Here is a 21,853-nt window from a genome sequence, read left to right as displayed (position 1 = left end):
CGACACCTGTGAGATTCGAACTCACGCGGGCGAACCCACTGGCTTAGCAGGCCAGCACCTTAACCACTCGGTCAAAGTGTCCAATTCTTGATTACGTCAGTAATTTCTTATTTCTATGACTCTTTGGATTATAGCTGTCATTAGTCGCCTGGTAGCTTGTTTTGGTATACAACCTGGGTGGGAACAATACATGACTTCAAGGTTCTCGATGCGCAATAGATTTGCTGCCTTATTAGTCTGAGCTATAGGCGTGCTTCCCACTTCTATAGATCTTCATCTTATGTTTTTTCTCTATCTCGATTGGTCCTGTGCTGGGTACCCTGTGGTCGGGTGTTATATTATCGTGAGTGCGGAAACATACCTTTCCACCGGCGCACTGTGTCCGCTGTCCATGGACGCGCGCGGTGTAGATACAGACCACCTCCATCATGGTGGAAAGTGTAGAATAAGCATGGTACATGGTGAAGCCTGAAACTATCATTTCACATCCACGGTCGGCGAGTGTCCGACCACTTCGTGCAATTGACCGTGGGCTGGGGATGGCAACTACTGCCCAAAAACGCCCCCTCCCGATGCAAATATATAGCACGACGACGATGTGAAGCTGCACGAACCAGCGACACCAACCAAACGGCACAACAGAGAAAGAACTGAAGACACACGACACATGGGTGATACCTGGTCGAAGGTGGCCACCGTACCCACGCCGAGCACTCTGGCCTCACCAGGCCAAACCCGAAGCCAGAGACGATTCCTATCACAACCCAACCACAGATGACAGAATTTAGATGTACGGTGCATCATCGCAGCCGCCCAAGCAGATTAGCAACGAGCCAACACACCAAGCCGAGTCTCAAGGGCCAGAGATAAGCTTGAATCCATGACAGACCACCAAGCTACCCGGATCCCACCTGATGTGCAACACAGCGCACATGGGACACTGGCCCTAACCACCGAGTGAGAGACCACAAGGGGCACCAATCCCTCGGAAGATTTGTAGCCGGCAATAAACAGTCCCAGAGAAGCATACATCCGAGACATACACGAACCAGCTCGCATAAAAGGCGTGCCGGCCCTTTAGCGCGTCATAGACACGATGACGACGGTGACATGCAAGAGCTCCGAAAGTACAACCACCGGTCACGGAGATATCATGTATACATACACCAAGCTGTGTAGTTGAAGAATGTATGGGACATGACATTCTACCATATGACATGAGACAAAATAAAGCTAGCGAACTGATGCCAAAGGCGGATAATTTTACAGGCGATAGAATCATTGAACAAGTGCAGATCGCAGATACGTGGTATATAAAAATTTGGAAGTCAAAGTAGTCCAGCAATTGGACACTTTGACCGAGTGGTTAAGGTGCTGGCCTGCTAAGCCAGTGGGTTCGCCCGCGTGAGTTCGAATCTCACAGGTGTCGATTTCTTTTTTTCTTTTGCATCCTCCCATTTCTTCAGGAACAGCCCGTCCCAGCCAGGCCTCGCACATCCTCATGTGCTCTAACCTGACCTCAAGGCGAGAACAACTATGTAGCACTCATGCCTAGCCGGACGGCGACTGTAGCCGCAATTCGCAGCCGAGAGTACCTCAAGTCACGCGGATGCTAATATAGCCCAGGCGGACACCTGCGTATCAACGTAAGCCACCGTACCGTGACTACCACAGCAAGCCCAAAGTACATCTACCAGGTACCTCGCGTACTCCATTGGCCTGCATGACTCCGAGACACCCGACAGATCGATGCATGTCGATAGGGGCCCAATGTGCCAGCATTGGTCGTCAAGATAGAGTGTTTCATGCTAAACGATGACCCAGAAAAGTGGCAGCAAGCTGCAACATCCTAGCCCAACACTAATGATAGGTCGACTTCCCAATTTTTTTTTTTTTTTTTTTTTTTTCGCCGGAGCCATCAAAGCTGGGGCCGTCCGCTCCCACAGGATTTATGATGATTTCGTACTGAACCGCGGAGAACGAGTATCGGAAAAAGGACGGGACCACACAGGAGAGATCAAATCAAAGCATTGGTAGCCGTCTCCAGGCATTGGGCTGAATTGACAACTGCGCTGCCAGCAGCGAGGTGGAAATTGATCGACGCCATCGGTGAGAAGGGCAGGCAACGTTTGACTCGGTGATTTGGTGAGAATCGAGGGTGCCAATCACATACGCCAGGGCATACATATAGTCATCGAGACCCTCTCCAAAGATGGCTGTAAAACATTAAGCACAGAATCGCGACAACCGAAAAAGAAAAGAAAAGAAAAAAAAATGGAAGCCTGATATGTACAGTATACGTACTCGGCGGTGCTCGTGGTGCAGCCCCGCCTGACGCAGGAGGAAGAGGAGGAAGAGGCAGGGCCGGGCTGGTTAGTAGTTAGTAGTTGGTCTGCCAGCCACCCGTTTATATTATTCTTCCTCCCCCACGCCCCCCCCAGTCCATCATCGCAGTTCAATCCTCCCTCCCTCCCTTCACTTGCACTTTGCGCCAATATCCATTGACATCCACCTGTATTGACGTTTCTTTCACCGCATGCTCCACGTCTCTAGCCTGCATTTATTCATTGTCCTGCCACCAGTCAACAACACCAGAGCCCGCGTTTCGTGGCTTGTGTAACACCGCACTCAAAAGGAAGTGTATACTTGCTTCCAGCCCTCCTGTAATCATACTCCGCATCGGCACATTGCCCGCCGACGTCGCGCTGCAACATTACCCATACTAGAGGTCGCTCGCTGTCATAGCCAACTATGCGATCATAGGTATAGGCTCGAATTGTTTGGTATACGCAATTCCTAGACGCAGGGCCAGTATATTCGGTCCTCCTTGTCTACAGCCGTGACGAGCTCTCCGAAAGTCGTCGATGCGGGCTTGCGCTACAGTGCAAGTCGCTCCTCAGACCACGAATCCATCCCAACCATGGCCACAGAAAGTATCCAAGCAACTGAGGGCGGAGACACCATGCCTTCCGATCAAGTGTCCAGCAACACCTCGCGTCCAGTCACATCGCATCGGCGACAGCCCTCCCAGGGATGGTTCACTACCGAGCACGAGCCCGATGGGGGGAGCTATTCGAAGAGCGTGAAGGACCAGAGCATCCCTCTCGTGCCTTACATCCCCGAAAGGCCACATGGCAATCGTACATCCCGCTCAGGTTCCACAAACACCAAAGGCCGAGGTAAGACGCACCCAGAAGAGGTCATGGGGCGGACAGACAGGCTACCGACTCTAGAGCCGTCCCTCTGGTCCGAGGAGAACGAACCGCCACAGGCCACCGGCATCAAGCGACACCGAGGTGATGGTCCCAAGCCCCCAGTCCCCGAAAGCCAAGCATCTCCCCTGAGCCGGTCGAATACGCGGCGATCTACAGCGGACCCTGGACAGTCCTTGGCCTCGGATCGCTCGCCCCTTCAAATGCTAGAGGTATCATTGAAAGAGAAGAAAAGAGCACGGGTGCTGGAGGCTGAAATGAAGCTCAAAGAACGAATGCAAAGGGAGGCCGACGGCCGAGCACCAGCATCCTCGCAACCCCCAAATCGGGCCGATGCAAGAGTAGCAGGCCGCGAGGACGCTCTACGAGCCATGAGTGGACAGGCTCCTAGACATAGCCAGCCTGCTGCACCGGGTACGAAGCGACCGGAACACCGACGCCTTGCTTCTGAGCCCCGAGCCGAATATGGCCCACTGGAACAAAATCCATACGAGAAGCCCAGACCATCCCGCACCAGAGCCCCTTCTCTACAGGACCCAGCGGCATACGCGGTTGATGGGGGCCCCTATGCCAGCACTAGACAATCGAGCGCGGCGGTATTGAACAGAGGCACCGCCCCTAGACGAACGGTTACCGTAAGTCACAGACCTGCAGGACCTCCTATGGGCCCACGAGCGATGAACACAGGCAGTCACCAGGATTCGCGAGCTTATGCCTCCGCTGCCTTTGATTTAACTCCCCCGAAACAGGATAAGATGGCGCCCCATGGCAGAAAGAATGTGCCCAGTCAAATGGAATCCAGCAAGCCTGGGCCGGGGCCAGGGCCGCAAGCACAGCATGAATCTGTGGCTCAAAAAGGCAGACCATTGCCACAAGTTGGCCCAGCTGCAGGTCCTCCGCAACCAAAGACAATGTTCCCTCAAAGTACTGCAAACAACCTTGCCGGAGTTGCCCCGGAGCTGTCTATCCCCTTGGGTGTCGATATGAGCGCCGATTTGAGCCGAGAGACTTTCGGCACAGAAACAAGTGCGCCGTCAAAACCCAAGGTCTCATTCAATGTGCCACCGCCCACACCTCCTCCACTATCGGAGTGGAAGACCGCACAAGTTGCCCGATTAGGAGCTTCCGACTTTGACTTCCAGCGACTCGATGCCGATCGAAGCAAGGCTTGGTGGGAAGGCGCCACGAGTAATAATCGTCGACGCAGCAGGGCAATTCCAAGCGACTTCCCGCAAAGATCACCGGCTCAAAAATCAGCAGGTAAGCTCTCCGAGTGGGGATCCAAGGAAAGTTCTTCAAGTACTGATAAGGATTGTCGTTTAGGTAGCAAACGCTTCCAGCCGCCGATATTCCTGAAATGTGGGCCTCTACTCCGCTATGGCGGACTAAGACGAGTCCGCATTGACGGGCCCAATGGGCCATTTAACAAGGAGACATGGAGAGGTAGCATTCTCATTGTGACCCAAGATTCGCGCTCGTCTTATGAGTCATCCCCAACCCTTCGATTATTCCCACAACCTATGGATCTTCTCCCCCCTCCACCAGTTCAGGTAAATGGCGAAGAAGCTCGCCTTGCACCCGAGTACGTTGATCCTACGGCAGGGTTGATGAAGCTGGGACGAGACGGGCGGGCTCTATATGTCAAACCAGTGGACCATATCGACGAAGAGACAGACCTCTCGGTCATTGAGAATGACGATGGCCTGTTTGAGATGTCCCCCAGCATGGTCGACTACAGCAGTGAGGGTGTCAAGCAGCCTGTTCCCGCCAATCGACTTCACTCCATGGACGGAGAAGTCGCTGGAAGCTATACTGAGGTCACTGGAGCCCGTCTCTACGCGGACCCAGGACGAGATGTGACGTTCTGGAGGTTCAACATTGAGGTTGAACTAGGCCCTACCCAGCAGCGGATTGCCTATAGGCTGAATCAAGGACCTGCCATAGGGTTTTGGGTTCCCGCACGTGGACAATCAATGAACATCGTGTTCCATACGGGCAACGGCTTTAGCGCAGCTGTCAACCCCAACAAATTGTGTGGGCCTGATCCGTTGTGGCGTGACATATTGACTGAGCACCAGACCCAGCCCTTCCACGTCATGATTGGTGGAGGTGACCAGATCTTTAATGACAAGGTCATAGCAGAGACAGCCCATTTCCAGGAATGGGTGAAGATCAAGAGCTTGGGCGAGAAGTATGACGCTTCATTTACAGCCGAGTTTCGAGCCGAGCTAGAGGACTTCTATCTTGGGAACTACTCAACGTGGTTCTCGCAAGGGCTCTTTTCCTTGGCCGGCTCCCAGATTCCCATGGTGAACGTGTGGAACGATCACGAGATTATCGAAGGATTTGGATCCTACCCAGAGGAGTTCATGAACTGTGCTGTCATCTCGGGACTCGGGAATATTGCATTCAAGTACTACCTCTTGTTCCAACATCACAGCGTTCCCGAAGAGACCGAGGCTGAGGAGCCGAGCTGGCTTCTTGGAGCTCAACCAGGCCCCTATATTAACCAAAAGAGTCGGCATCTATTCATGTCCTTGGGTGACGGAGTGTCTTTCCTTGGATTAGATTGCCGTACGGAGCGAATGGTAAGTCGATGGAATACCAGTATTGAGTCGTGCTTACTAACTCGTGTGATGCTACAGACCGATGAAATTCTCAGCGAACAAACGTGCGATCTGATCTGGGACCGATGTCATCGCGAGATAACGAGGAGTGAGACCAAGCACTTGATTGTCTCTCTGGGTATCCCAATAGCGTACCCTAGAGTGGTATGTGATAGACTCAGAATCTCGGGACGTACAAGTTTGCTAACAAGTTCGAAGGCAATGGTCAAGAACATTCTCAATAGCCGCAAGTCCCTGGGTAAGGCGGGACTTTTCGGCGGCTTGGTCAACAAGAATGGCGGCAAAGTAGAGATCTTCGACGACCACTGGACGGCTAAGCACCACAAGTCCGAGCGGACGTATTTGATCGAGGATCTGCAGGACTTGGCCGCAGAAAAATCAGTTCGAGTCACTGTCCTGAGGTATGTTCGAGTGGCGTATCCTACAAACAGCAGCTGACTGGATTGCTTTCTAGCGGAGATGTCCATCTGGCCGCCGTCGGCCAATTCTACTCGAATCCGAAATTGAGCATCCCTAGAGACAAGGACTACCGTTACATGGCCAATGTCATCTCTTCCGCTATTGCGGACCTGCCTGAGACGGAGATGATTTCCGACATGCTGAACAAGCGCAACCGGGTGCATCACATGGATACCAATACCGACGAAGACATGGTCCCGCTTTTCACTCATGATGTGAACAACAAGCCTCGCAACAATAAGAGACTGCTACCTCGACGCAATTGGTGCTCCATCCGCCAATACCAGCCAGGTCGGTCAGCCCGAGCGACTAGTACGGAAGGTTTGCTAACATACTCCTAGGTTCTACGCCCCCAGGCACACCGCGGTTTGCTCTGAGACCCGGCGCGGAGGAGCCCCGCCCGCGTAAATTGAAAAGAACGCTATCATTGACCCGTGGGGATAAGCCTCCCAGCGGAGGCCTATTCCGCCGGCTTTCAGGCCGTGGCCCGCCACCTACGAAAGAATTCAACCTAGGCGAGGCCCCAATCGGCCGACGGATGAGCATGGATGGACCCTTCACTTCGGCTGAAACAGGGGATGGCTTCCAGCCTGGATTCTTACAACGCCGCCCCACGAATGCTAGCCAAAGGATGGGCAGCCGTGCAGGTGGAGGGCTGGATGGACCGAGCAATATGGAAGAAGGCCTTGCTATCACGCTCAATCTCGAGCTCAACCCCAAAGACCCAGCAGGTATCACGACCCCATATAAGCTGCTGATTCCCGCGCTCCGATACGAAGGGATGGACTTTGACTTACCAGCAGCCCCGGTCGCCAAAGGGTGGAAGAAATGGTTGGGAGTCCGGGGCGCCAAGAGAGAGAGGTTGCCAGCGGAGGACACGGAGGTTGAGGATGACTATGATAACGGGATGAGCGACGAGGAAGATGAAGAGGACGAGGGTGGCTATGACAATCCTCGAGAGGTATATGGTGGGGGAGTGGGCGAGGGTAGTAGTAGGATGGCCCCAGCCGGGTTGGTGGGTGCGAGCGTGGACGATATGGAGGGGGAAGAAGAGGGCGAGAGGGAGGAGACGACTCCTTCGAAACGAAAAAAGTGGTTCGGACGATCCAAATGAGGGGTGAGGGGTGGGGGTTGAGGGGTGATGATTGACGATAAGGACATGCATGAACTTGATGAGATGAATGATGAATGAACGATGTACTCTCTAGATAATGAGATAATCTGATCGATAATCAATGGGGGTCTCGGCCGGCCGCCGCTTGGTAAGCCAGCCACGTGACCAGGGCCTCGCCGCCGGTGATTTGTGAGAAATTCATTGTTGGCTTGGTCCTGCATGGATGTCTGTATGCATTTGACTAAAAAACAAAAAGAAAACAAAAAACAAAAAAGAGTTTAACCGCCCTTTCATAATTTTCCAAGTCTGGATCCGATTTGAAAATTGCATGGGTTGGTGTTATTGTTAAGTGGACTGCCCTCTTAGCTAATCTCGCCCCGGCCAGCCCGACTTTCTGGTGGATTCGCTGCCCCTCCGTTCGGCTTCTCCCATCACTATTAATTCATTCTGCTTCCACTGCTTCCACCACACCATCCTCCACTTCCTTCTTATAACTTTTCCCTCTTCCTCCCCAAACACCGCCAATCTGTTTTCCTCCGCCTTTCGTCGCTTTCCCTTCTCCTCCCTCCGTGCATCGCTTGGATTGACTGCCGCGGCCACTTCTTCGCTCCATCAAAAATCCTCACCTGCAACTTCCGCTCTCCCGAATCCCCTTTCGACGCCACTGCGCGTCAATCCTCCTTCATCCTCCAGAATGGTTCACACCAACGTCGTCAGTAAGTATCATCGTCTCAATTGGGCTGCCTGAAGCGGGTCTTAACCATCTTGTTGCCATTAGTTATCGGCTCCGGCCCCGCTGCGCACACCGCTGCCATCTACCTGTCCCGTGCCGAACTCAAGCCCGTCCTCTATGAGGGTATGTTGGCTAACGGCACCGCCGCTGGCGGTCAGCTTACCACCACTACCGACATCGAGAACTTCCCCGGTTTCCCCGATGGAATCGGCGGCGGTGAACTCATGGAGAACATGCGCAAGCAGTCCATCCGCTTCGGCACTGAGGTGATCACCGAGACCATCTCCAAGGTCGACTTCTCCCAGCGCCCCTTCAAGCTCTGGACCGAGTGGAACGACGGCCCCGACAATGAGCCCGCTCACACTGCCGATGCTGTCATCATCGCCACCGGTGCTAACGCCCGCCGTCTCGACCTCCCCGGCGAGGAGAAGTACTGGCAGAACGGTATTTCGGCCTGCGCCGTCTGCGACGGTGCCGTCCCCATCTTCCGCAACAAGCCCCTCTTCGTCATCGGTGGTGGTGACTCCGCCGCCGAGGAGGCCATGTTCCTCGCCAAGTACGGCAGCAGCGTGACCGTCCTCGTCCGCAAGGACAAGCTCCGTGCCAGCAAGACCATGGCCCAGCGTCTCCTGGCCCACCCCAAGGTCACCGTCCGCTTCAACACCGTTGCCACCGAGGTCCTCGGCGAGGAGAAGCCCATGGGCCTGATGACCCACCTGCGCGTCAAGAACGTCGTCTCCGGCGAGGAGGAGGTCGTCGACGCCAACGGTCTCTTCTACGCCGTCGGCCACGACCCCGCCACCGCCCTGGTCAAGGGCCAGATCAACCTCGATGAGGATGGATACATCGTCACCCAGCCCGGTACCAGCTACACCAGCGTTGAGGGTGTCTTCGCCTGTGGTGACGTCCAGGACAAGCGCTACCGCCAGGCCATCACCAGTGCCGGTATGTTTCTCACTTTCTCCACACAAGTAACAGATCTTGCTGACCTTCTACTGTCTCCAGGATCCGGCTGCATTGCTGCCCTCGAAGCCGAGAAGTACATCGCCGAGAAGGAGTCCAATGACGAGGAGCCCGTCACCAGCGTCGAGAAGTCCACTGTCCAGCCTACCCAGGAGGTCAACGGCGAGGTCAAGAAGGAGTCCGATGGTGCTACCACCGAGTACAAGTCCAACCCTCTTCTTTAAGCGATTTCGCAAAAACCCTTTCCTTATCTACCGCCCTTTACAACCGCATTCGCCCCCCACCCTTTTCTCAATGCCTTCCATCGCATCGATCGGGTTTCCATTTCCTAGACTAGACACACTCCCCCATTTGTCACCTTGTTGTGTGTGCACCATACACGCAGAGGATGATGATACCCCTTTGTCTCTTTTCCGTCAGGAATTTCTTCCTGCTACGATTCTGTTACGGGATTATATCTTAGACTTAGCGTTTTTTTATCTTTGTTTTTATTCTTTTTTCGTTTCAGATCTGATCTCATGTTTGTGATGTACATACAACGTGATACAACACACGCACCACACACCAGGAGGGTTGGTTGGGGTTTTCCTTTCCATGGAATTCGAACGATGACTGGAACTGGATCTTCTGACTGTGGAAATACATTGTTACAACAAGGATAGAATTAGAAATAGAAAGTCATGAAACTTCTTCTTGAATGTTCTTGCAAAGATAGTAAGTATAACACTAAGTTCTACTAACTTTTCCTCGCTTAGGCATGAGTCGGACCGTTCCACTCGCCGCTGTTGCTGAGCAGAAAGGAAATAGCTTGTATAGATGTAAGAGCGCTCCCGGCATACGATACGGGAGTGCTGTTGGCCACGCTGCTGGTGTTGGTGTTGCTGGTGTTGTTGCTGGTGCCATTCTGCATTACCCTTGCAAGCACATCACCACTGGCCGCACCACCACTAGCCGCACCACCACCACCACCAATACCATTCGAAATTTCACCCGCAGCAGCATCCCCCAAACGAAGATCCAACTCTCGCTCCGCCACCCACCCGTCAAACGGATGCTCCCGACCCCACCGCTCCCGAACCTGCAGGGCGCGTTTCTCCCACTCGGCGGCTTCGCGACGCCACTGCTCCACGACCGCCGCGTTGGTCTGCCGGTTCGCCTCGATCTGCTCGAGGTAGGGCCGCTTCTCGGCCGGGTCGGCCTGGCGCCACATCTGGCCCAGCGCCTGGCGGATCTCGTCGCGGCCCGCTTTGGCGCTCGGGTCGTTGGTGGCCGCGCGCCGGGCTGCGTCGCACTGGGCGCGGCACCGGGCCCAGACGTCCTTCTGGTAGAGGAGGAACGGGTTGAGGACGGCGCGCGCGGGACGAGGCACGGGCGCACCGATTTCGGCGGTGACGGCGGCCCACATCGCCTTGTCGTAGGCGGCGCGGTGGAGGGACTCCGGGGAGGGGTTGGGGTCGTCTGGGTTGGTAGCGGGTCGTTGATTGGGGAGGAGTGAGGTGGTGGTGGTGGTGGTGGCGGTGGATGAAGGATGATGCTGTTGTTTGCGCTTTTGGCCGGTGTTTGCGGTTGTTGTCGTTGACGGAGACGGAGCGAGAAGGGAGTCACCCGGTGGGACGACCTTGGAGCCCTTTTCTGGCACAAGAGGGGTGGTGATTTCGATAGGCCCGAGAACGCTGTCGATGATTTCCGAGGCTGCGCGTAGACCTGACAGGTAGGCACCGTGCACGGTGGCAGGGTGGGTGCCACAAGTGGCTTCGCCGGCAAAGTGCAGGTTGCCGATCGACTGGGCCATGAGATCGTAGTCGCCGGGAAGGGAGTGGGCGGCGACGAAGGAATAGCTTCCGCGAGTGAACTTGTCACTGGCCCAGCGAGTGATGATCGTCTCCAGAGGGTCCGGGACAGCAACGTGCTTGAACACGTTGCGGAGCTGGCTGGTCACTTCGGCGATGATCTCGGCGTCCGGAGTGCATTCGGCTTGGTGAGCGGCGTCACCGGCCATCAGGGCTATGAGCACAGGCAGACCGGTCGTTCGCATGCAGTTCCAGAAGAGGTAGAACCGACCTCGATTGGCGGAATAGTCTTCTTGTCTCATGCTGTCGCGGTTCTGGGGCTCGCGTAATAGACCAAACATGTCACGTTCCGTGTCCCAGAAGGGTTGGTCGAATACAAGAATCACCTTGTTCATGACCCCGAAACCTAGCCGGTCGATTGCCCCCAGTTTCCACTCGGGAAGAGGAGGGGAGAATTGGATGCTTCGGTGCTTGAGAACACCCAGGGATCCTGTGAACACGACTTTGTCCGCCATGAAGCTCTCACCGTCTTCACACTGGATGTGGGCTTTCTGTTTGCCGCGGCCAGTCTGATCATAAGAGATCCTGCAAACGACTTTGTTTGGATGTACGTCAAGCTTGGTTGGCAATGACCACAGCCCATACGGAAGCTGCTGGTATCCGCCAATGACCTGCGAGTGCTCCCCTTCGAACTCATTGCCCATATCCTGGTCCCACCCCGAAAGACTGAGCTTGCCGACGTTGGCTGCATTCGCGTATTCTAGATTGGCCATATGCCAGTTCATCAATCGCATATCCTTCGGTGTCAGCGGCAGCATGTGCTGGTATTGCCGGACACCCTCATCTAAGACGGCCCCCAGGGTTTGATTCCGGAAGGCCTTGGCTATGGGATCTAGATTAATCATTTCAGTATCTGAGACCCCAGGTTTCAGGCTCCAGCCCATCGTCTGACAAGCGAGCTTGGTTGGGTTCTCTTCGTTACTGTCCGCGTTTGCTGAAGGGGCACCGACTGGTTTGATTTCTGCTGTCTTGTGACCCACTCCTCTACGGATTTTTTTGGCAGGAAACAATAGCCCGATCGTACCGGCAGCCCTGGCCTCTTCATATTGCCGGACGGTTAGGCCATCGTTGGTCACGATGTCACGACCGTTATCGATCAAGTCTCGCTCACCTTCCGCCGTCGGGACAATCACGGATTTGTGACGATAGAACCCCGAACGATCCAGGACATCGTTATAGAGCATCTCGGCCGTTGCGTCTCGGGCTTCGTCTACCGCAGAGCCATCAATATCATAGATCGTTGATATATCACGTAACAGATGATATGGGAGAGCCAGCTGGCCGCGAACGATCTGATCCAACGGATTGCCATGCTCAAACCCCACGATGATTTGTGCGCCCATTTCGGCTTTCGGCACCAGACCTGGAGCCAATTTGGAGGACTGCAGGCTGCGTAGCGGATGCGAATAAATACGACCGCCAATCCTTCGCCTCCCTTCCAGGACAACCACGCGTGGAGACGAGTCGGCATCATGGTAATGGCGAAATAGTCCCTCCAATTGTCGCGCACAGCTCAAGCCTGCCACACCTGCTCCAATAACCACAATTACCGGGCCATCCCTCTGACGACCCTTTCTGGGGTTTACCAGGGCGGCGGGAATCTCCACACAGCCGAAATTGATATATCCATTCCTGATGAGCCATTCATAAGCGAATGAGGCAAGATTCACCCAGCGATAGTCTTTCGTACATCCTAGTGCTTCCTCTTTGGAAACGCTCACCATTGGGTTTCGTGTCCACAAGCGTAAAATCCCATTTCGAATGTTCAGATACACAGTGACTTGAAGATGACACAGATGGTCCTGAAGCGCATCCTGCTCCTTCTTGTGTAGGGCGTAAGGATTGAGTCGAGAGGCATACGCTGCTTCAACGCACTGCTGAGCATATACTGCTGCAGGCATCCTCGGCGGAATCGACGATCGCGGGCGATACTTTATGGGAATCGGGATGCGATGCGGACGGTCCTTGGGTTCGGTTGAAATCGAAGCAGAACCCGAGGATAGAGCGCCGGTCAGTTTTGTGCACGGCGAGTCAGACGTTGATTGGCTAGCACCGGATGAGAGGCTTGAAGAGTATGAGCCATTTGTTGATCCATTGAGATGATCGCGCGGTACAGTCGTACCATTGGATGCATGTAGTGTGGTTGCAGTGCTGGCAGTGGGAGTAGTAGCAGTAGTCGCAAATTGTCCGTTCGACCTCTGCGAAGGACTCGTGCTTTCCAAAACAGGAGGCTGCATTGCACTGCTATTCAAGGTCGGTGCCGCGGTCGAGGCCAAGGCACCATTCGCATTTACAAGCCCAGTGGCATACACTTTGGTAGGCTGGATCATTGCAGGAAGCCGTGCCGGCTGACTGCTTTCAGGAAAGACTTGCCGAGCCGAAAACATGGACAATTGTCCCCCGCTACTGGCCATAGTCCCGAGGCTCGTAGGCAAATATGGATTCAATGGGCTAGTATAGGAGACGCGCCCATTAGGGCCCTGGGGCACCAGAGAGGCAGCGGTTTTCATACTAGCTGTATGTTCCTCTATCGAACCATGCTAGGTTTGACTATGAGAAATCCCTGACTTCGGGAAGCGAACGGCTTGGCTTGAGAATGTATAAGGTTTCCCTTCGAAGGCGAGTTAGAAAGTCACACCAGTAATTGACACACGATGCCAGAGGCCGGAGCTATTATACACAAGAGAGTAGTTGACTTACCCCTGGTCGACACCATTTATATCAGGCTGAGAGGGGATTCGATTGGAAGATCCTTATCAGCCAAACCCATGATGCCCCAGTTCCCCCGCTGATGCAAGCATTGAAGAGGCAAAATCAGTGGTATACCAACCTTGGAAGATCGCATTTGTAAGCCACAGCAAGACCCTCTCTTTTTCTGCCTCTCTCGCCCATGAGAGGGGGGATCGAATCAAGGGGGAAAGTGAGGGTCGGAGAGCGGAAAATGAAGAGGAAGCGGCGATAAACTGAACGACAGATGGAGATGCATTTCTGGATCGGCGGCATGTTCGCCCGGATCCCCGCCAGTCCGTTCCCGATTCTCCCCCTACGCAGGCCATACACACATACATACATAACTATGATAGATAAGATTTATATCTACATGAGTGCTAAATCATGCAATTATTAGGCCAATGTCAATTTGGTTTTACTCAACAGATGAATTACAAGAGGGGCCGAAAGCCGCCTGGGATTCTTCGCAGTAGGACCAGTTCCCAAACCAGGAGAACAGGATTCGTGAAGCGTAATAGTCATCACTCTCTCTTTATAGGATACAAGGCATCGCTCGTAGGAGAAAACTCTAATCAAGAACAAGGGTCTGATGTATATGAAGTGTGGTCTTTGTCGGGATCCGGCGGTCCTAGAAGCTTCAGTCTCGGCGCACATGGGTATGCAAGGTATAAGTCTCCTCATGCGCACCGTCTTCATCCCGGAAGGCATCCGAATCATTGTCAGTGAACTCGTCCCGATAGCGCGCCGACTTGCCGTGGCCGCTCAAGTTCTCGCTCCCACTCTCGTCATCGATGGCCAATTCCACGTGATCATCATCCAAGTCCGTGAACCCGATCTGTTCCTCCTCATCGCGGGCAAGAGTTCGGGCGGCCCTATCGACATCCGGGTCCTCCGAAAAGGCCTGATGTGAGCGATGAGCGGCGTGGTCCGCCTGCAAAGTCCGTCGAATATCCTCACGTTCTTTGGCCTCCAATTCCTTGGCTCGAGCCAGAGTCCTAGCATGTCACATTAGCGGGGACGCGGCGGTAAGTTTGATCGCATACAGTACCTTTTGTATATATACAGTCCGGTAAAGACTCCAATAGCAATTGTAAAAATTATACTGCAAATGTTGACCGCCTTCGAGCCAGCGCTCATCTTTTCATTGTTTTCTGAAAGAATACGAAGCCTGCTGCCGATAAAGGCGGGGACGAGTAGCTTCGGGGAGACAATTGCAGTGGCGAGTCCATACATCAATGGATGAACGGTCGGAAAGGTCGATACGGCTCCATTACATACTGAGTAGGGAAGTGGGCATAGGCGGATCATGCACAGCAGCTTCAACCCATCGTACTTTAAGGTCAACGAGAGGGCTGCAAAACGTTTGTCGCGCTCAATCAACCGATGCACAAACTTAGACAGAACTGTGCGAGAGACGATGAATGAAACCGTCGAGCCGAGCACGGTTGCAGAGGCGTAGAGGAGCCACCTAGTGGAGATGTCAGACTCATGAAGCATCGTAGACGAATGATGCCCAACTCACCCTTTCCATACGCCAAAAAGATAGCCGGAGACTGTTCCGAATGTTGACCATCCTACCAAGGGAGGAAAAGAAACGAAAAAGACACATAGCCAAAGGATGAAGAAGGCCAAACGAGACTTCTCCCACTGTGCTGCCACGGGCCGGATCCAAATGAACACCTTTCCGGTAAAGAACAGGAATGCCAGTCCCAGCATGTTAGCCAAGATAAAAGCACCTACTGCGCCGACTCGTTGCCAGAAAGTCATCTTCCGCCATGCTGTTCTTATCCGCCGCGACATTTGAGTTGCTCGGTCGATGGCCTGCTCACGGAAGGTTGTTGGTTTCCGGCCAGCGGTGCCTGGTGCATTTCGCTGGGCGGAAGCTCGTTGACTCCATGGCGGGAAGATGTCTTCGTCCGATGGAGAAAAAGCTTCTGGCGACGTCGGGGAGACAGCGAGAGCCCGCGCTGTGGATGTATAATCCGCAGGCATTTTTGAGATATGGGCGATGTGAGCGAGTCGGGGGAGAATTGGAGTATGGAGACCGATTAGCTACCCCGAGTGAAGGCCACAGGATCGACAGCCGAAAGTGGAGCGGGAGCCTGAAAAGGAAGAATGACGAAACGGGCGCAATCCGAGGGAATTTGATATCGTCTCAGGGAACTATTTTTCTTTTTGATGTTGGTGACAGCACGTGTTGTGCCCAATGGAATTCCCAATACCCCAATTACTTCTCGAAAGGAGGGCGTTTTCAAGCCCTGGAGTAGAAATCGGACATGGGCGGGGATAAGCGGAAGTGTTTGTCCACGGGTGATGCGATGATGAGGTGTGCAAGCGCAGTCGGACGGAATGAAGAAGCAGCAACAGGGTCAAAGGAGAATTCACGGTAAAAAGAGAGGAAGGAGCTGCCCAGTACTGCAGAGTCTCTACTTAGTGAAGCTTTTCTGCCTTTCGGAATGATCAATGATTGAGGGCAGCTGCAGGGTCTGAGGTTGAAATTGCTCTCTTGTGCTTTTTGGCTGGCTGCCTGGAGAGAGTTCGACATCATCAACTTCTGACTAAGGCAGGAACGGGGTCTGAGCGGGTATTCCGGAATCTTACAATACTGGTATCATGGATACCAGACAATTAACCATCTGATTGTCCTATTAATGGCAGGTCTTACGAGTATTATCATCGTCACCTTGATCGATGTATTCAGTACTCAGCACAACATATTCCACTAGCTTCTTTCGAAAGGACCAACGGCAATAAACTTGATGGAGAGGTTGTGTTGCCCAATTGCCCAGAACATTTCGGCAGATCTTCTGCTGTATGTATGTACTAGCCATGTAAGTTAACTATGTGATTAGTCTAGAAACTCCCCCTCTCCCCGGATAGCCGTCGGTCTCTTCAGCAATCAGACCAGCAAGGTGACCAGAAGGGCAAAAAAAGGGGCCGAGGGGGCAAATAATTGACAGCCTGATACGACAGCCTGACAGCCAAAGACCAATTCAGGTGGACATCACCAAGCAATGTTTGCCAAGATAAAGAGCAAACAGGTTGATCTAGCTGGCCTAGAGGGAAGGTGATTGAGGAAACCATACTGTTAAAGGGGAGGTGGCCACTGTTCCTAGGAGGTACATAGTAGGTACCTGCTGTACCTTAGGGGCTATTTAGTGGTTCCAAGTACCTACGGGTACACTACTGGCGGGATTGATCACTCCCCATCTCAATTCCAATCAATCCCGTCAGTCTTCCCCCCAATCCCTCTTCTCTCCTCTCCTCTCCTCTTTATCATTCCATTACCTCCTCCCCTCTCTCGACCCCTCTTTCCATCCACCCTTTCATTCTCCCGCGAACAAGCTTTCGCGTGGTCGACCTTCTCTTTCTTTCATTCCTTATGCCTCCTTATTGTTTCCGTCTTTCTTGTTGTTGTTGTTGATCATATGGTGAGGGCAGATGCGATGTAATCACCCGTGGAACCGCAAGCTTGTTGTCCTGTCTCCTCTCTATCCTGCTAACCTCTTTCTGGCTCATAGTCACTCATATAACCAACAAAGAAAATCGTCTGGGATTAAACTCAATAATGTATACTGTTCTGTGAAACGCGCAGCTTTCCTTCCAGCTTTCCCATGCCCTCCGTTCAACTGCCCGAGCCTCGCAATCAACGGTTACCCCACATCTCTCCTTCCCACCGTGTTTCCATTGCTTTCCAGCTGCACTAGCTAGCCACAACACCTTCTTTCACCATGATTTCAGAAGAACTTTTGGAGGAGTGCTTGCAGATCCTCCAGGATGAAGCTCTGGACGAGGAAGATCAGGCCGAGAAAGTCGAAGACTTTATCCGCGAAAAGACCTCGTTATCTGGCTCAGCTCTCGAAAATGCCGTGCTGGACGTTCTTTGGCGCCATCGAAATCGTACTCTGCCCAACGCCTCTCCACCACCTCCTCGTCATACAGTCATCCGTCGCTCGTCCCCCGCTCCCTGGCAGATGGCCCGCTCAGCCACACCCTTGTCGCCTCATTCCAACCTAGGCACCAGTCCTGGAAGCACTTCCTGGCTTCAGAGCTCACGAGGGGGGTATCCGCGACCCCCGCTTTCCTCAACAGTGTCACCCTTCACCTCTCCGCGCCCGTCACCTCGGCTCGCTTTGGCTCAACCTATACCCCATTCTCCGAACTTGAATGCATACGAGTTTTCCGACCAGAGTCATGTGTCAGACTTCTACGGAGATTTTGGCAGCGATAGCAATGTGGATTGGTTGGTCGCAGATGATGCCAATAGTGTCGCATCATCCTTAGGGACGCCGAGTCTCACAGCATCATTGAGTGCGACAGCTCCGGAATTCGTTCCCGACATGAGTCCGCATGACATTCTGCGCACTGTTCTCGGAGATAAACGGACAAATGATGAGATTGAAGCAGCACTGGAAGCGAATAGTTACGATCTTGGCGCCACAATCGCATCACTTTCACAATTCACAGACGGAGAAGCTCTGTTGAATCATGCGGATGATAGCCATGTTGTGGTGGGAAAATCGATGTCCATGGAGCAGCCTAAAGCTGCCAGTCCGTCGCTGCAGAGTCGCAGTCCGGTGGTCTGCAAATACTGGCTGTCCACCGGACAATGTCTTCGTGCGGACTGTCGATTTAGCCACGACCTCACCAACCACCTTTGCAAGTATGTTGAAACCATCGCAGCTGCGATCCCAAAACCTCCTCAGACTGACGAAACACAGGTACTGGGTGATGGGCAATTGCCTTGCCGGTGACGGTTGCCCGTTTTCTCATGATCCGTCAGCCCTGGTCGCAAACATGAGCTTGGCAGACGGAAGTCAGACAATCCCGACCGGCCCGCAATTCCACATAGAGAATGTCTCGGACGCTTTCCCTCCTCTCCAGTCCGGGGGCGGAGACCAGTGGGGTGGTAAATACGTTGGAAAGTATCCCGGCCACCTATCGGGCTTGTCTGGTGGGAAGCATTCGCCGCAGGCTATGCAGTATGTCATGGGGAAACGAAATGGCAGCATGACGAATCTTTCTCGCCCCCTCTCTCGACCAGGGAGCCGACATCAGCATAGGGAATTGAATCCGGCCGCTCTGTCGGTGGATGATCCGGATGCGTTTCCTACCCTGGCTGCTATGAGCGCGAGGAACAGTGGAAAAAAGCATCATGGGAAACGAGGCGCGCACAATCGCGAGAACAATCCAAGCAAGGAGAATCTTCCCGCTTCCTTAGCAGATGTTGTTCGCATGTCCCCATCCCCAGTCCCAGGAAAAGGGAAATCCACGTCCAAGAATGGCAAAGACGCAGCCAGAGGCCGAGAGTTCAGCGCTGCTGCCCAGTCTATTCCAGCGCCACAGAATATCCCTTGGCTCGAGACAGGGGCACGTGCCAACGAACAGTATATCAAGTATCGGACAAAGGCAATAGGTCATGGTACGGTGAGGAACAAGTTCCTTCAAGGGTAAGTCTACCGCAATTGTGAAGTTGGCTTATGAAAGCTAATCCATCCTTGAAGTGCCGCCCAAGCCTGGAACCGGAATGATGCCAGGGCAGCCAAGGCACTGTCTCTGCGGGGCCAAGCCGAGAACGAAGCAATGAGGAAGTGCCATCGCGAAGCAGCCCGGCAATTATATGAGGAAAGGAACAAACATCTATCTCATGCTGGCCTAGAGGATTCATCAGAGGAGTTATATGTCGATCTGCATGGGCTGCATCCGGAGGAGGCTATTGAATACCTAGAGAAGATTTTGCTGAAGCATGCTCGTGAAGGTCGGAGAGTGGTCTATGCCATCACTGGCACCGGCCATCATTCCAAGAACGGCAAGGACAAGATCGGCAAGGCCGTCAAGGCCTGGCTGAACGAATGGAAGTATCTCTTCCGCGAGTTCAGCGTCCCAGGCGAAAGAGGTGGGTATGTTGGGGGAATCTTGGGCATTGACCCCACGAGTTATGACAAGAGTCTGGCCAGGAGCCTTGAAGAGAGTGCCGAGGCAAAATCTGACGGCGATACTAGCCCGCCTGTGCTGACGATGGGCAAGATTCAGTTGTTGAAACGCGAAGACTTGGAACCGAAGTCATAATCCATACATCTTCTACAAGTTCAATGTCTCCTTTCTTGAGATGGCACACGCAACCTTCTCATCATATCCCACTCCTCTCTATCGATTCTTACTCTACTTTTCTTGCTCATAGCTCAGATAATATCTCGGGAGTTTGCTGTGCCACCACACGCTTCGACAGCCACTATCAGCAAGCAGGATCGAGTCCGAACGGTGCCCTGCCCGAGGACGGATGTCGCAAGCAAGTTGCGCAAGTCACGGGCACGAGCTAAATTTTGACCGACCCTTTCTTACTTTCCCTCGTGTAGAGCGTTCAGCTAGCTAGCTATTATAGCGTGCCCTTGTTCTATTATTCTCACCATGCAGACCATTCCGACCTTACGCCGGCCGAATTAGGTTATGCTAGATACGGAAGAACACTATAACATGTATATACCTATCTTTCAGCATGCATATATGCATCTCAGTAATCGAGAAATGATGCCAGTCGATGTCGCACTGATTCTCTCGTACCAAAGCCGAACTATTTACTCCGGCTCCTGACCCTTCCACTTCTCCCTCAACTCCCGCACATTGAACCCGCACGCCTCCGCCTTCTTGACCACAGCCCTCGCCTTCTCCGCCACAGGCACATCGATCATCTTCCCATCCAGCGTCCAGGCCCCACGCCCGGCCTGCGCCGCTTTGTCATCGGCGATGCACACCCGCACCGCCCACTGGACTTCCTCAGGATCCGGCCCGAAGATCCGCTGCGCGGTCTCCACCTGCGACGGATGGATACACTGCTTCCCATTGAACCCCAACCGGCGACCGTCGCGACACTCCTCCTCCAAGACCGCGGGGGGCGACCCGTCGCCCTTGCTCGATCGGTAGGCGGTGCACACCAGATCGATCGTCGAGGGGAGTTCCGCCGCGCGGGCCGCGGTGGCGATCATCGACCGCGCGAACAGGAACTCGGTGAGCGAGGGGGTGCGCGTGAGACTGAGGTCCAAGGCGAAGTCCTCGGCGGCGAAGATCAAGCCTTGGAGGAGCGGGGTGGAGGCGCAGATCTGCGTGAGGTTGGTGAGGGATTTGGCGGATTCGATGAGGGCGAGGAGGGAGATGGGCGGACGATCTGGGTTGTGTTGTTGCTGGGAGAGGGTGTGGGTGATCACGTCGGTGACGAAAGTTAGGTCCGAGGGGGAATTGACTTTGGGAATTACGACTGTGGTGAGGTTGGGGGATTGGAGCTGTTGGATGTGTGATTCAAGGGTTAGCTTAGTTAGGTGGCGCGTGGCGCTGTGATGGATTTATGGGGGTGGTGAGGAGGAGTGAGGACTGACGACTTCGGTGAGATCGCTCAGGGCGAGACCACTGTCCACGGAGTTGATGCGGACGGCGCGCTCGCGAATCCCCTCTGGTGCCGGCTGGTCGAGCGCCCTGCGCACCAGGTAGCGGGCTTCCGCTTTCTTGTGCGGAGTCACGCTGTCTTCGAGGTCGTAGGCCACGCAGTCGGCGGTTAGGGTGCGGGATTTGTCGATGAAGCGTTGCGAGGAGCCGGGGACTAGATTATATCATCTTAGTTTCTTGTCTGTTAAACGTTGTGTGTGGGTGGTGCTGGTGTAGGTGGTTTGGGGGGTGGACAACGCTCCCGTAGGAAAATGCGGGGAGAGCTCCTGTGGGTTCGCGATAAGTATACGGGGCGATAGAGACATACTGTAGAGAAGAGCTCGACGGAGCGTGTTACGGGCTGCCATTGTGACGGAAATTGAGGCTTGCTTGTATCTTCTGAGTATCCTGGTACGTGGATCGAGCGGCTGAGATCTATCCGGTGCAAGCGGAGAGTGCGAAAGATATAGAGTGTGGAGGAAAGAGGAGAATCTAGACCGATGGACATCCTCGCCCGGGTTGCTGGCCGCGGCGCATAAAGGCTTCTCCCGCCGTCAGGAACTCTCTATCGGTCCAATGACCTCATCCACTAGGGTGGATCGCTTATGCATGGTCTGCCGTGGAGAGATGCTCTTCTCCCTCCTTACCTCTTGGCTGCATATTTATGAGTGATCTTAGGGAATCCAGTGAAGTAATGAGTGAGCTTCGTTCTGCCATCGTAATGCGCTGAGAGTCTAGCAAGAGGAATT

The 21,853-nt window shown here is 53.8% G+C and overlaps 6 protein-coding genes and 2 non-coding genes across 8 annotated transcripts; 4 read left to right on the top strand and 4 right to left on the bottom strand.

The window, feature by feature from the left end:
- Nucleotides 1-81, bottom strand: BO95DRAFT_t171. Its single transcript has one exon. It is a non-coding gene; the product is annotated as a tRNA-Ser (tRNA).
- Nucleotides 82-1,348: 1,267 nt separating this feature from the next.
- Nucleotides 1,349-1,429, top strand: BO95DRAFT_t178. Its single transcript has one exon. It is a non-coding gene; the product is annotated as a tRNA-Ser (tRNA).
- A 1,029-nt stretch (nt 1,430-2,458) lies between these two features.
- Nucleotides 2,459-6,415, top strand: BO95DRAFT_443323 (uncharacterized protein). The gene is made up of 4 exons (XM_025586641.1): nt 2,459-4,472; nt 4,536-5,800; nt 5,858-5,983; nt 6,038-6,415. Exons 1-4 carry the CDS (start codon nt 2,921-2,923, stop codon nt 6,275-6,277), a joined length of 3,183 nt encoding a protein of 1,060 aa, XP_025441665.1. The 5' UTR covers nt 2,459-2,920; the 3' UTR covers nt 6,278-6,415.
- Nucleotides 6,416-7,851: 1,436 nt separating this feature from the next.
- On the top strand, nt 7,852-9,791 carry trr1 (thioredoxin-disulfide reductase TRR1). Its single transcript, XM_025586640.1, has one exon. The coding sequence runs from the start codon at nt 8,271-8,273 to the stop codon at nt 9,330-9,332; it is 1,062 nt and encodes a 353-aa protein (XP_025441664.1). The 5' UTR covers nt 7,852-8,270; the 3' UTR covers nt 9,333-9,791.
- A 68-nt stretch (nt 9,792-9,859) lies between these two features.
- aof2 (putative lysine-specific histone demethylase Aof2) lies at nt 9,860-13,879 on the bottom strand (the record flags this gene model as incomplete). Its single annotated transcript, XM_025590254.1, has 2 exons — nt 13,659-13,879; nt 9,860-13,569 (listed from the first exon to the last, which is right to left on the bottom strand). Exon 2 carries the CDS (start codon nt 13,466-13,468, stop codon nt 9,860-9,862), a length of 3,609 nt encoding a protein of 1,202 aa, XP_025441663.1. The 5' UTR covers nt 13,469-13,569; nt 13,659-13,879.
- Nucleotides 13,880-14,243: 364 nt separating this feature from the next.
- On the bottom strand, nt 14,244-15,809 carry BO95DRAFT_147910 (TVP38/TMEM64 family protein). Its single transcript, XM_025580619.1, has 3 exons — nt 15,211-15,809; nt 14,737-15,156; nt 14,244-14,683 (listed from the first exon to the last, which is right to left on the bottom strand). Exons 1-3 carry the CDS (start codon nt 15,678-15,680, stop codon nt 14,326-14,328), a joined length of 1,248 nt encoding a protein of 415 aa, XP_025441662.1. The 5' UTR covers nt 15,681-15,809; the 3' UTR covers nt 14,244-14,325.
- Nucleotides 15,810-16,974: 1,165 nt separating this feature from the next.
- BO95DRAFT_147836 (CCCH zinc finger and SMR domain protein) lies at nt 16,975-20,010 on the top strand. The gene is made up of 3 exons (XM_025580617.1): nt 16,975-18,351; nt 18,410-19,138; nt 19,193-20,010. Exons 1-3 carry the CDS (start codon nt 17,420-17,422, stop codon nt 19,755-19,757), a joined length of 2,226 nt encoding a protein of 741 aa, XP_025441661.1. The 5' UTR covers nt 16,975-17,419; the 3' UTR covers nt 19,758-20,010.
- BO95DRAFT_147845 (HpcH/HpaI aldolase/citrate lyase family protein) lies at nt 20,011-21,678 on the bottom strand. The gene is made up of 3 exons (XM_025580618.1): nt 21,433-21,678; nt 21,059-21,279; nt 20,011-20,965 (listed from the first exon to the last, which is right to left on the bottom strand). Exons 1-3 carry the CDS (start codon nt 21,470-21,472, stop codon nt 20,264-20,266), a joined length of 963 nt encoding a protein of 320 aa, XP_025441660.1. The 5' UTR covers nt 21,473-21,678; the 3' UTR covers nt 20,011-20,263.
- Nucleotides 21,679-21,853: the final 175 nt, after the last annotated feature.

This window comes from Aspergillus brunneoviolaceus, assembly GCF_003184695.1.
Source record: "Aspergillus brunneoviolaceus CBS 621.78 unplaced genomic scaffold BO95scaffold_38, whole genome shotgun sequence".
NCBI classification, from domain to species: domain Eukaryota; kingdom Fungi; phylum Ascomycota; class Eurotiomycetes; order Eurotiales; family Aspergillaceae; genus Aspergillus; species Aspergillus brunneoviolaceus.
This window is presented reverse-complemented; position numbering and strand designations above follow the sequence as displayed.

Coding starts and splice junctions, on each gene's coding strand:
- BO95DRAFT_147836 (XM_025580617.1), top strand. CDS start 17,420: ATGATTTCAGAAGAACTTTTGGAGGAGTGCTTGCAGATCCTCCAGGAT. Junction 18,352..18,409: donor CTCACCAACCACCTTTGCAA/GTATGTTGAAAC, acceptor GACGAAACACAG/GTACTGGGTGATGGGCAATT. Junction 19,139..19,192: donor AGGAACAAGTTCCTTCAAGG/GTAAGTCTACCG, acceptor CCATCCTTGAAG/TGCCGCCCAAGCCTGGAACC.
- BO95DRAFT_147845 (XM_025580618.1), bottom strand. CDS start 21,472: ATGGCAGCCCGTAACACGCTCCGTCGAGCTCTTCTCTACA. Junction 21,280..21,432: donor CCGTCGAGCTCTTCTCTACA/GTATGTCTCTAT, acceptor GATATAATCTAG/TCCCCGGCTCCTCGCAACGC. Junction 20,966..21,058: donor TGAGCGATCTCACCGAAGTC/GTCAGTCCTCAC, acceptor CACATCCAACAG/CTCCAATCCCCCAACCTCAC.
- trr1 (XM_025586640.1), top strand. CDS start 8,271: ATGTTGGCTAACGGCACCGCCGCTGGCGGTCAGCTTACCACCACTACC.
- BO95DRAFT_443323 (XM_025586641.1), top strand. CDS start 2,921: ATGGCCACAGAAAGTATCCAAGCAACTGAGGGCGGAGACACCATGCCT. Junction 4,473..4,535: donor ACCGGCTCAAAAATCAGCAG/GTAAGCTCTCCG, acceptor ATTGTCGTTTAG/GTAGCAAACGCTTCCAGCCG. Junction 5,801..5,857: donor ATTGCCGTACGGAGCGAATG/GTAAGTCGATGG, acceptor GTGATGCTACAG/ACCGATGAAATTCTCAGCGA.
- BO95DRAFT_147910 (XM_025580619.1), bottom strand. CDS start 15,680: ATGCCTGCGGATTATACATCCACAGCGCGGGCTCTCGCTGTCTCCCCG. Junction 15,157..15,210: donor CTTTTTGGCGTATGGAAAGG/GTGAGTTGGGCA, acceptor CATCTCCACTAG/GTGGCTCCTCTACGCCTCTG. Junction 14,684..14,736: donor GGACTGTATATATACAAAAG/GTACTGTATGCG, acceptor GTGACATGCTAG/GACTCTGGCTCGAGCCAAGG.